Genomic DNA, 13,418 nt, shown 5'->3' on the forward strand with positions numbered 1-13,418 from the left:
GACATACAGAGTTGGGGGCTAGTATTCAGGCAGGGAACCTTGAGTTCACTCTACTGAATTTTCCAGCTCAAGACGAGTCTCTGTTTCAGAGAGTTACTGATTTTCTAATTCCCTGCAGGACTTGGCTGGTGGTCTGTAGGAGTCACTGAATTTGAAGTTATAAATTTGCCTTGCTCCTCTTAATCCAGTGACTTCCTTTTTACAGATGAGAAGCCCTTTGCCGTGGAAGATACTTATTTGCTTTGCCCAGCACCAATCTTAAAAGAAGTTGGCATGTAAGTTTCCACCAGCAGCTGAACCTGGGGAAGGAGGTAGAGGAAACAAAGAGAAAAGAAAGAAGCATCTCTCTTCATTGTCATAATGGGGCCTTTCCCTAGACTCCTCCAGGGAATCATGCTAAACAATATTTATAGTGAGCCAGGCACCAGAGTAAATGTTTTCCAAAGGGTGTCTCACTTCACGCTCCCAAGTTCCTGACAAGCAAGATACTCACATCTTCCCAGTTCTACAGATGTGAAATCTGTGGCCGAGAGAATTTAAGCAGTTTGCCCAAGGTCACACAGCAGTAAATGGAAGAGTTTTGGCCCAAACTGAGGTCTGTCTTGCTTACTCACAGCTACATTCCCAGAAAGCTCTCAGACTTCTTAAAGCACTCTCACCCACGTTACCTTGTCCTGTCATCATAATTGCCCTGCCAGGGGATTTTCTCCCCCTTAGAGATAAGGAAGTTCAGAAAGGCTGAGTAGGTCCACAGGCAGTTCAAGGCCTAGATTCAGGCTGTTGGAGGCTACACTCAGGGCTGCTTCCTCTGCACCTCCACAGAGCACAAGGCTTTCACCCAGACTGCAGGAGGTTCCTGGAACTAACTTACAGGGAAAATGTCCTGATGGTGCAATCATAATAAGTGCTAGTAAATGTGATTTTAAAAAATAGTCACCAGAAAGAAAAAGAGAGAGAGAGAATGAGCACCCTGAGCAGGAAAAGAAATATGTGGGGAACCAAAGAAGCAATGTTTGTGAGAGAAGACTAACTAGCTTCTCGGTAAACATATCTATAACAAGCTGAAGACAGAATAGTGGCTTTAAGGAAAAAGTGCTAAACTGGTTCATCTGACTTCTACTTACAATCATTTGTTCAAATTGTAAGCCTCCAATTCTGATCGCCTGACATCAGTGTGTGCTTCCACTGATTCCAATAACTACCCTATACCCATCCTGCAAAATGCAAGTGAAATGCAAGCTCGTGTTTCAGTGAGTCTCATAGATGGGAGGAGGTAGAAGGCAAATTAGTTCTATTACTGCACATCTGCGAGTTTGCTGGATAGTAACAAAGTTGCCCCTACCAGAATCAGCTGAGAATCAAGATAATGACAACAGAGCATTAAGCTTATAGCTTGGTCAGTTTAGTCCCGCTAATTTGGACCATTTTAAAAGAATCCTTCATCTTACTACAGTGTGACAAGTAAATTAAATGGAAACAGGCTTTGCCCAATCAGTGCAATTTGCTGCAGTGCAAGAAGGCCTGAATGCACTGCCTTGGCATGCCAGCCAGGAGTATCCTGACATGTCCCTGGAATGTTAGAAGTGGAGGGACCCTAGAAACCATGCTCCACATTTTGCAAAGGAGACAGCTCAGGCCTCCAGGGTATGAGACTACAGTCTCAAGGGTAATTATGAGGAGAGCCTTGGCCCCAGGCACACCATGCTGAGTATCTCTGGTTCCCTTGTCTTTGCAGGAAAGCTGCACTCCAGGTCAGCATGAACGATGGCCTGTCTTTCATCTCCAGTTCTGTCATTATCACCACCACCCACTGTGTAAGTCATCACCTTTCCTTTTACCAAAGGCTTCATTGTCATTCCCATCTTCTTGGGACGTTGTCCGCTTTGCATTCTGTTCACTGAGCTTCATCCCAACACTGCTGGGCCAGCTGTGGACTGGGTGAAGGGTGTGCTGCACCCGGAATATATCAGGAATGCCTGTGTTTGGTTCTCCAAGTGCCCCATTACTGTGACTGTAGGTGAGACCTGAACCCACTGGTATGACCAGTTGGGAAGGCAGCCAGTGTCCGTGCAACAGTGAGGGGGGAATGTTCACATGGAGTGGGTTTAGGAGAAAATGCCCAGAAAGAAATTGGACAGCGTATACAGAAAGTTTGTCTGAGGGAGTTTTTCTCTAAAGGGGAGCAGGAAAATGGGCAGTAACTGAAGAAAGATGTATGAAGAGTATAAAGAAAGTCTTTTATTCAGAATGGGAGAGCTTGCAGCTCGTTTATATGGTTGTGGAAACAATCCAGGAGAAAATGGAAAACTGATGAAGCAGGGGAGTGGGGGAAGGGCCCTATGCCACAGGGATTGGGAGGTAGCAGTAGGGACTGTGTCCTTCCCCGCCAGCTCCTCGGATGCCCTGTCCCTGGATCCTGCTGTCAGGCAGTTTTCATTTCTAGCTACACATCAAATCACCTGGAGAGCTTGTAAAAAATATTGATGTCTTGGCCTCATGCCAGGCCAATTGAAACAGACTCTGGGTTGGGCCTTAGATTGGTGGTTCCAAGGCTGTGGTTGGACACACTTTGGCCTGTGAGCTTCTCCCTCCCACTGTCTGTCTCAAGAGTTCACCCGTCGGAAGGCAGTCAGGGCTTGGTTAGCTTGTACACAGACCTCAGCCCCTGACACAGGCATTTCCAAATGAATCTTTGTCTGAATATTCAGATTCTGCAGCCAAATGCACTTTTTCCTTTAGATCATTCTAGAGACTTATGTGTTTGACCTGGTGGTCAGCTTAAGCAGATGCTGTGATCAATTTCTGTCCAGTCTTTGGAGGACACGTTTTTGGAGCCCCTCAGTAATTGGGGTTTGTGCCCTTATCACCATCACGGGTGGAGGAAAGGGAGCAGGCAGCACTGAAGCCAGGTGAGCTAAATGAGCAGGCAGCCAGGCCTCCTGACACACCACCTCCCTCCCAGTGCCTGCCTCTCCACCCCTCCCACACACTTTTCCTCCCGTATTTGGACCACAGTTTTCTTGAAAGCAGCATAAGCTGGTACAATGGGAACAGGCAACAGAAAAGCTGGTACAGCATTGTACCAGCAGCATAAGCTGGTACAATGGGAACAGGCAAGTTTTACTTGACCAAAGAGAGTAGGGTTATCACAAAGAAGTGTCTGAGAAATGTGTGCGTCTCAAGGATCTATCAGTGCAACATCAAATCTGGAGACCAAATACATAAACTCTCTGCACAAGCAGTGAAATTTCTTCAAATGCACCCTGCCTGATTCTTTTAGAAACTGATCCTTTTGGAACCTGCCAACCTGCAGGAAATGATTAAAATACCCCAAATCTAACAACTTCATTCCAGATTCCTCCCTGCTCTGAATGATCCAACAATTTGGACCTGTATTTCTCATCTTGTCTGATCATACCAGAGAAAGAGCCATGACCTTGAGGCCACAAGGGCAGGGAAATGAGAAGGGGAAATATCTCAGAACTGAACACATGGTATGGCAGAAACAGGACTACAAATTTAAGTCCTGGGCCTCTAAGCCAAAGAAAGGGTGTCCTCACTAATGTAACACCAAACGAAAAGAATGCCCAGTAAATTCCCTGTGTACCTTCCCAACTCACTCTAGCTGCACTTGCACCGTCCGTCTTCATCCGAGTGCCTGTCACTAAGTTTTCTGTTCAACTGACGCTTCGATCATCGCCACCTCATAACATCTCCTGCATTATTCCCCTTTTGATTTGAGATTGCTGTATATGTCTACAACAAAGTTATAGCCACCCTAAGGTTTGAGATCCAGATCCATTCATTCATTTACTCAACAAATACTGATTGATCATGCACAGTGCGCTGGGCACTACCCTGGCTGCTTGGGATACATCGGAGAATACAGCAGACAGAAATCTCTGTCTAGTGGGGAGCGGGAGGGAAAAGAAGATAGATAATAAACAAGAAACACAATAAATGAAATATATATGCGAAATATATACTTTATATTTCATATACATTATATTTTATACTTCACAATATATATTATATATGAAACATATATGTTGAGCTATATTTTAACATATATAGGTATGTTGTATTATATTTAAATATAAAATGAAATATAGATTTCATATACAATATATATTATATATGAAACATATATGTGTGTGTTAAAATATAATATATTCCATCTTAAAAATGGAGCAAAGTAAGAGGATTTGGTACTTCCTGAGTGAGTGTAATGTAAATAGAGATATATTGAGAAGATGGCATTTGAGTTGAGAGCTTGAAGTTGACAGGGAGGCTCTAAGGGGAAAAACATACCAAACAGAGAGCCCCAGTGCTTAGACCCCAAGACCAGACAGCTGCTGTGTTTAAGGAAGAGCAAGACTGGTGGTCAGTCCCTGGGAGAGAGCGAGTGAGGAGAGCAGTGGCAGCGAGGTAAAAGGAATGGAGAGTGGAGGGTCTTGTGAGAACTTCAGCTTTTGCACAGAAGCACACACACGATCAGATTTTTATTTGAAAAATCACCCTGGCTGCTGGACCAGCCTGCGGAAAGACACAGGGAAACCCTAGTTAGGAGGGTTACGGCAGTCATTTAGGCCAAAGATGATGGCAGCTTGACCCAAGAGGGAGCAATGGAGAGGAAGGAAGTGGTCAGCATCAGGAATCATTTGAAGACGAAGCTAATGGATTTCCCAAAACATTGGATGTAGAGCTTGAGAAGAGAGAAATCAAAAATGGTCCCACAATGAATTTTACCAAACATTCAAAGAAGAGCTAACCCCTTTCCTCTTCAACCTATTCCAGAAAATTCAAGAAGAGAGAAGGCTTCCAAGCTCATTTTACGAGGCCAGCATTATCTCAATTCCAAAACCAGATAAAGACACTACAAAAAAAGAAAATTATAGGCCAGTATTTCTAAGGAACATAGATGATAAAATCCTCAACAAAGTATTAACAAACCAGATCCAACAATACATTAAAAATATCATACACCACAATCAAGTGTGATTTATTCCATAGTTGCAAGGTTGGTACGATATTCTCAAGTCAAGGAATGTGATACACCACCTAAACAAAATGAAGAATAAAAATACAAGGTCATATAAATAGATATAGAAAAGGCATTTGTTGAAAATTCGGCATCTACTTATGATAAAAACTCTCAGCAAAGTGGGAATAGAGGTACCATACCTCAACATAATAAAGACCATGTATGACAAAAACTAAAAAACATTTCCCTTAAGAACAGGAAAAAGACAGGAATGTCTGCTATCACCACTCTTTTAAAAAAAAGATTTTATTTACTTTTAGAGAGAGGGGAAGGAAGGAAGAACAGAGAGAAACATCAATGTTTAAGAGATACACTGATTGGTTGCCTCTCACACACCCTAAACTGGGGACCTGGCGTGCAACTCAGGTATGTGACGTTCCCTGACTAGGAATTGAACCAGTGACCCTTTGATTCACAGGCAGGCACTCAATCCACTGAGCCACGTCAGCCATGGCTGCTTTCAACCACTCTTATTCAACATAGTAGTGGAAATTCTGGTTACAGCAACCAGACAAAAGAAGAAATGAAAGGCATCCAAATTGGAAAAGAGGAAGTAAAACTCATTCATTATTCATAGATAACCTGATACTGTATATAGAAAACCCTAAAGATTCCACCAAAAAACTACTGGAAGTGATGAATGAATTCAGTAAAGTAGCAGGATACAAAATTAATATTCAGAAATTGGTGGCATTTTTATACACCAATAACAAACTATCAGAAAGAGAAATTAAGAAAACAATCTATTTACTATTGCAACAAAACACCTAAGGTACCTGGGAATAAATTTAACCAATGAGGTAAAAGATCCATACTTGGAAAATTAAACAATACTGAAGGAAGAAATTGAAGAAGATACAAATAAGTGGAAGCATATATAATGTTCATGGATAGGAATAATTAGCATCATTAAAATGTCCATACTACCCAAAGCAATTTATAGAGTCAATGCAATTCCTATTTAAAATACCAATGGCATATCTCACAGATCTAGAACAAATATTTCAGAAATTTATATGGAACCACAAAAGACTTCAAATAGCCTCAATGATCTTGAAAAAGAAGAACAAAGTTTGAGGTATCACACTATCTGTTACCAAATTATACTACAAGACCATAGTAATCAAAACAGCATGGTTCTGGCATAAGAACAAGCACAGAAATCAATGGAATAGAATAGAGGTACCAGAAATAAACCCACGCCTTTATGGTCAATTAATATTTGCCAAAGGAGGCAAAAATATACAATGTCTTATGTGCAAAATAATGAAACTAGACCACTAACTGACATCATATACAAGTATAAATTCAAAATGCATTAAAGAAATATAAGTTGCAAAAACATAAAAATCCTAGAAAAAAACATAAGCAATAAAATTTTGGACATTTCTTATAGCAGTATTTTTTCTGATACATCTCCTTGAACAAGGGAAACAAGGGAAAAAATAAACAAATGGGACTACATCAAAATAAAAAGTTTTGCACAGCAAAGGAAGCCATCAACGAAGTGAAAAGACAGTGCATTGAATGGGAGGACATTTTCATCAAAGATACATCTGATAAAGGATTAATACCCAAAATTTATAAGGAACTCAGACAACTCAACGCCAAAACAAACAACAACAACAACTGAAAAAAACAATTGAATTAAAAAATAGGTAAAGGATTTGAATAGACAGTTCTCTAAAGAGGACATACAGATGGCCAACAGCTATATGCAAAGATACTCAATGTCACTAATCATCAGAGAAATGCAAATTAAAATCAATAATATATTACCTTACATCTGTCAGAATGGCTATCAACAATAAATTAACAAGCAACAAGTGTTAGTAATGATGTGGAGAAAAGGGAACCTTTGTGCAGTGTTGGTGGGAATGCAGACTGGTATAGCCAGTATGGAGTTACCTCAAAAAATTAAAAAATAGAACTGCCTTTTGACTCAGCAATTCCACTTTTGGGAATTTATCCTAAGAAACCAAAAACACTAATTTGAAAGAGTATGTGCACCCCTATGTTCAGTGCAACATTAGTTATAACAGCCAAGGTCTCCAAACAGTCCATGTGCCCATCAGTAGAGGAGTGGATATAAAAGCTGTGGTACATTTACACGATGGAATACTACTCAGCTGTAAAAAAAAAAAAAAAAGAAGGGAATATGTCCTGGCTGGTGTAGCTCAGTGAATTGAGTGTGGGCTGTGAACCAAAGGGTCACCAGTTTGATTCCCAGTCAGGGCACATGCCTGGGTTATGGGCCAGGTCCCCAGTAGGGGGCATGTGAAAGGCAACCACACATTGATGTTTCTCTTCCTCTCTTTCTCCTTCCCTTCCCTTATCTCTAAAAATAAATAAATAAAGTCTTTATTTAAAAAAAAAAGAAGGAAATCTTACCTTTTGTGACAACATGGTTGGACCTAGAGAGCATTATGCTAAATGAAATAAGCCAGTCAGAGAAAGACAAATACTCTTTGATTTCACTTATATGTAGAATCTAATGAACAAAATAATTTAACCAATTAGAAACAGAAACATAGATACATTGAACAAACTGACAGCTGTGGTGGGGGAGGGTAAGGAGAATAAACAAATATATACGAGAGGGGACCCCAAAAACAATTTACTTATTTAAAAAAATGTGGATTCTGGTTTATTTTTAAAATTTGTGCAATAAACAAGTGTTGGCAAGGATGTAGAGAAAGGGAACTCTTTTGCACTGTTGGTGGGAATACGGATTGGTACAGCCACTATGGAGAGCAGTATGGAGATACCTCAAAAAATTAAAAATGGATCTGCCTTTTGACCCAGTGATCCCACTTCTGAAAATATATCCAAGGGAACTCAAAACAGTAATTCGAAAGAACATAAGCACCACTATGTTCACTGCAGCATTATTTACAATCACCAAGATGTGGAAGCAGCCCAAGTGTCCATCAATAGATGAGTGGATTAAACTATGGGTCGTCTACACAATGGGATATTTCTTGGCTACAAAAAAGAAGAAACATAAAAAAAAGAAGTGATCCCACTTCTGGCAATTTATCCAAAGAAACCCAAAACAGTAATTTGAAAGAACATAAGCACTCCTATGTTCATTGGACCTGGAGAACATTGTGCTAAGTGAAATAAATCAGTCAGAGAAAGACAAATACTACATGATTTCATTCATATGTGGAATGTATTAAACAAACTCAACTAACAAGAAAATAGAGAAAGACTCATAGAGAGCAGGATGACAGCTATGGGGGGCAGTTTAGAGGGTAGAGGAATCAAGCAAAAAGGTAAAAGGACTCATGGACATGGACAACAATGTGGTGATTGCAGGAGGAGGGAGAAATAAAGGAGCTAAATGGCAATAGAAAAAAATACAATTAAAAAAGTACAATGAAGCCAGTCAGATTAATTTTCACAATACATTGTATTTAACTCATATCTAAAGTTTTATCTTTTCAACATTAATGATAATAAATAAGTATTTTAAAAGATTCTATTATTATTCTTACATGTTTTAACTTCAGTCATCTTCAAAGCATTCTCCATTTGATGCAATACACCTATCAAGGTTTTTTTCCACTGCTCGAAACAGTTTTAGAACTCATTGATTTTCATGACTTTTAGTGTTTCTGCCATTCTTTGGTTTTACCTCTTCTACAATAGCAAAACATTTCCCTTTGAGGACTTTCATCATCCAAGGAAACAAACAAACAAAAAATATCACTGGGGCAAGATCAAGTGAATAGGGATGATGGGGCGTGGAGCCCATGCTATATTTGGTCAAAAGCTGCTGAACACTCAGCACATTGTGAGCAGGTCCACTCATAAATCACCCATCATGAAATAGGCAAACACATTGGAAGAGTCTTCAAAAAAATTTCCTGAAACCAAACACAGCCTCTCACAATAATGCCAGCTGGTACACTGATACAGATTCGTAGAATAATCACCTAGTGGGGGAAACCTGTACTATAAGGGCCCACCCTCCAGAAGATAATTCTGGTTTCTTGGGGATATACACACGCACACACACACAGTAGTATGGTGATAACCAGAAGGAAAGCAGCATGGGGGCAGGTGGAAGAGGGTAAAGAAGGGATAACTTGGGGACAGAAAAAGACTTTACTTTGGTGACGGGCACAGAATGCAGTATGCAAATGATGTTTTGTCGAGTTGTACACTTGAAATCTATATGGTTTTGTTAACCAGTGTCACCCCCATGAACTCAATTAAAAATAATTAATCTTTTAAAAAAGAATGACCTCAAGGGTTTTGGCTTCAGTAGCTGAAAGGATGGAGTGGCCCTCAGCTGACAAGGGGAAGATTGAAGAGGATTTGGGGTTGAGGGGAAAAATTGGGAGATCTGTTTTGCTGTCAACAACTTGCGTGGCTTCAACCAAGTTATGTAGTCCCTTTGTGGCTCAATTTTCTAATCTATAAAATCTGAATAATAGTACTTTACATTTCTTAGCAGTGTTCTGAATATGAAATAAAATATGTGTAAGGTGCTTGGCAGAAGACCTGGCAGGTGGTAAGCACTCCACGAATATTAGCTGTTATTACAGTGGAAGCCTAGTCAAAATTACTGAACTAATTGGAGACTTCCCAAACAGCTCCTCATTTCAGAGTCTCGTTTTAATGAAGAGACTCTGTGAGGCAAGATATAGCCTTAGGAGTACATTTGTCACTCAACCAAGCCCAGGTAACTAAAGCAGACAGGCTCAGTGTCCAAATTCATCCAAAGGGACCTATATTCAAACGTAAACCTCCAATACCCAACAGGCCCTACACAGAAGCTCAACTTGAAACGAATGAAGCTATCGCTGAGCGAAATAGAGAAGCAAGCTGTGTGGTCATCCAGAATATGAAGTAAGGTCTTGGACTTGAGTTTGTTTCTTGGGCAGCAGCAGGTTTGAAGGGCAAGGTTTTTAGATTAAAAAAGGATCCCCTGAGTCCGAGTAAAGGGTTAGTCTTGTCGATGCCAGTTGCAGCCTGCCCAGTTCCATCAACTGGAACCAAAGATAATTTGAAATATGTAGTCGAGCCTTGTCTTTCCTCGCTTCGTTTGGTGCCCATTTGGACAACTGTGTCACAGTTTTCAAGATTCACAACAAATAACTGTTGCCCCTGCCAGGAGCAGAAATTCCATGAAGTTTTACAGGAAAAAGATTTTTCCATCCAAGAGCTAAAAGATTCCTATACAAATGGTAAACTTTGTTCAGCTCCATGACTATAGAAAATGGTCACACAGCCTCTCATACCAGCATATTTAAATGCATCTCATCTCTGTAATCTTCACTGGCTTCCATGTTATTCCCCAGTCTCTAGTAATAGGTGAGAAAAATTACTAATATGGTGCCGTTTTAAGGGAAATATCAAAAAGAAGTTTGTCCTTTTGAGAACAAAGCAAGTACATTTAGTGCTTTAAAGAATTTTTCATGGAAGGTTGTCTTTTTTTAACTATTTTCTTATTAAATTTTTTAGAGAGAGCGGAAGGTAGGAGAGGGGAGGGAAAGAGAGAGAGAGATTAATTTGCTGTTTCATTCATTGATTGCTTCTTGTGTGTGCCCTGACCAGAGAGTAAACTACAACTTTGGCACATCAGGACGACACTGTAACCAACTCTGCTACCAGGCCATGGCCAATGGTTGTCTTCCTTTAGACAAATACCTTAAAATTCTAGAATTTCCCACCTAAAGTGTACAAAAATCAGAGAGTCATTCAACACGGATTTCTTAAACACCTACAGCGTCTCCAGTGCTCTACTTACATTTTATGAATCATATCCATAAGGAGCTTAAAATCCAGCTGGAGAAGAGAGTCAAACAATCACATAAAAGAGCATAAAATAAAGAATAAGATTGTGTGAGCCAGGTGTAGATGTTATAGGGTTTTAGGGAGGAGAAGGAGTGAAGCCAAGATAGAGTCACAAGGTAAAACCCAGGTGGTGATCTGAAAAATATCAATTCCAGGTGAAGAAGTGGGAAGAGGCCCTCCCTGAAGAGAAACAAACCTGAACGAGGACTGGATATGTTCATGAGCAGACTTTGTTCATGGTCCCTTTCTTTTTTTTTTTTCTTCTCATTTGCTATCAATTTCTGGTGCCTTCCAACTTGGGGCCATTTTTCAGGTTGACAACCACCCTGCTCAGATGCACGCATCACCCCCTGATCACCTAGCCACCGCCCCCCGGGGGTGCAGCAGCGAGGCCTAGCTGATGCTCCTCCCTGTTAACTGTGGTCAGGGTTTGATTCGTATTGGTTTCTAGGTTGGAGAATCATCGTGTCTGGAGAAAGGGAAAAGATCTAAAGTTAGACATAAGGACCTAAAATCAACAGTAAATCAATGGGGAACTTTTCTTTTTTTCTTCCTAATTTATATGAGAAACAGCCTGGCTACAAACAGTAACAAGATCCAGTAAATTTGAGTAGACCATGTCAAGTCACTGTTCAGAGAAATCCTTTACTTTTTCTAAAAAACTCCTCACCCAGTGACATGTTTTTATTGGTTTCAGAGAGAGAGGAAGTGGTGGAAGAGGGGAGGGAAGAGAGAGAGAAACATCAACGTGAGAGAGTAACATCAGTCGGTTGCCTTCCATACACACCCCAACCAGGAATTGAACCTGCAACCTTGGGGTGTATGGGACAATGCTCCAAACAACTGAGCCACCAGGGTAGAGCTCAGAGAAATTTTTCTGAATGAAAATAAAAATGCAGCAAACTCAGCCCTAAGGCACCAAAACAAGAATTGCCCTATAATTATAGCATAATGGAGGAATGAAGAAAATAGGATATTGAGTCAAGAATCCTAATTTCAAATCCTAGCCCCTCCACTGTTCAGGGTGAGCTTGAGCAAGTTAACCTGAGCCTGTCTCAGAGCCTATCTTGCAGGGTCCTTGTAAAAATTAAAGGTACAGTACAGTATATAAGGGGCTTGAGACCCATGGTAGTCTGTCAAATAATGACAGCTCTTCACTAGTCTATTGCCATTCTCTTTTCTTGCCGAGTAAAAGTTTAATGGCCTGTCTCATTAAAAGATTTACTGTTTATGTTCTGTAGATTATCAATAGGCAGCGATCCCCCGATTAAGAAGTATGGATCCACGACAAATTTAGGGAATGACTGGGGAAAACTCAGATGTTGCCTGCGGGGAAACTGGCACCACTAAATTGGGTCTGGTGTTAAGCCGAAGAGAATTAGGTGGCAGTTTCTCCACTATTTTTTCAATTGCAGCTGAAGTTCAATATTATATTCGTTTCGAATGTACAGCATAGTGGTTAGACATTTATATAATCACTTACCAAGTGATTTCCCCTGGTAAGTCTAGCACCCATCTTGCACTATACATAGTTATTCCAATATTATTGACTGTATTCCCTTTGTTTAACTTTACATCCCCATGACTGCTTTGTAACTATCGATATGTACTTGGCTTAATCCCTTCATGTGTTTTTTTAAATCCTCACCTGAGGATATTTTTTATTTATTTTAGAGAGAGAGGAAGAGGGAGAGAGAGAGAGAGAGAGAGAGAAACACTGAACCCAAAACCTAAGTATATCCCCTGACTGGGGATCAAACCCACAACCTTTTGGTGCACAGAACGATTTTCCAATGAACTGAGCCACCCAGCCAAAGCAATCGCTTCACCTTTTTCATCCAGCTACCCAACCCACCTCCTTCTTCACTATTTTAAAGAAAGGTTTTCTAAGTAAATGAATCAAGAGTAGCATAAGGAGAATATTTACACTATTTATAAGAATGAATTAAAACAAGTATGTATTAAAGTTGATACATTATTAGCTCAGAGAAAATTTCTATTATTATTTTAAATACGCTATCAGGCCAAGTAAGTTTGTGGGCATTTTTATCAGAGGTACCATTTCAGGCAGATGAGGGCTCAGCCTCGGAAAGAATTTCACAGCACACTGGACCCTCCAGGGTCCCCTAAAGGAGCCGTGACTCGTTGTTTTGGAGTATGATTTAATTGCTGTGAGGATGAACATGATGCCAGCTTATTTCCCAAGGATTTTCAAATCACTTTGTCCTTCAGACTTTTATTAATTTAGACTGTCCTTTTCTTGAATTAGCCATATTTTTCTATAGATATGAGGGGGGGAGAGCAAGAGAGAGAGAACAAAACAATGCACAGGAAAGAACCCCACACACACTACAAAGAATTGCCCAGTCCAAAATGTCAATAGTACCAAGCCTGATAAACCCAAAAATGTCAGGATATTTTGGGTAGGAAGCCCAGGATTCAGCATTTTAGTAAGTTTGCCAAGTAAATCTTAAATATGTGGGTCTCATATCATTCTGCTTACCTGTCACTAATTGCCCTCAAATTTTTTAATGATTAAACTCTACTTAAGAAAAATGACTTGCTC

At 40.2% G+C, this 13,418-nt stretch overlaps 1 protein-coding gene across 1 annotated transcript in view; it reads left to right on the forward strand.

The window, feature by feature from the left end:
- ANTXR1 (ANTXR cell adhesion molecule 1) overlaps nucleotides 1-13,418 on the forward strand; it is a 232,490-nt gene that overhangs the window by 107,745 nt on the left and 111,327 nt on the right. Inside the window, exons 11-12 of the mRNA XM_053663393.1 lie at nucleotides 206-275; nucleotides 1,736-1,814. Of these exons, the coding sequence (XP_053519368.1) occupies nucleotides 206-275; nucleotides 1,736-1,814 (149 nt within the window). The remainder of the gene's footprint in view (nucleotides 1-205; nucleotides 276-1,735; nucleotides 1,815-13,418) is intronic.

This window comes from Artibeus jamaicensis, unplaced genomic scaffold (genome assembly GCF_021234435.1).
Source record: "Artibeus jamaicensis isolate MK-2021 breed Jamaican fruit bat unplaced genomic scaffold, CSHL_Jam_final contig_3174, whole genome shotgun sequence".
Taxonomy (NCBI): domain Eukaryota; kingdom Metazoa; phylum Chordata; class Mammalia; order Chiroptera; family Phyllostomidae; genus Artibeus; species Artibeus jamaicensis.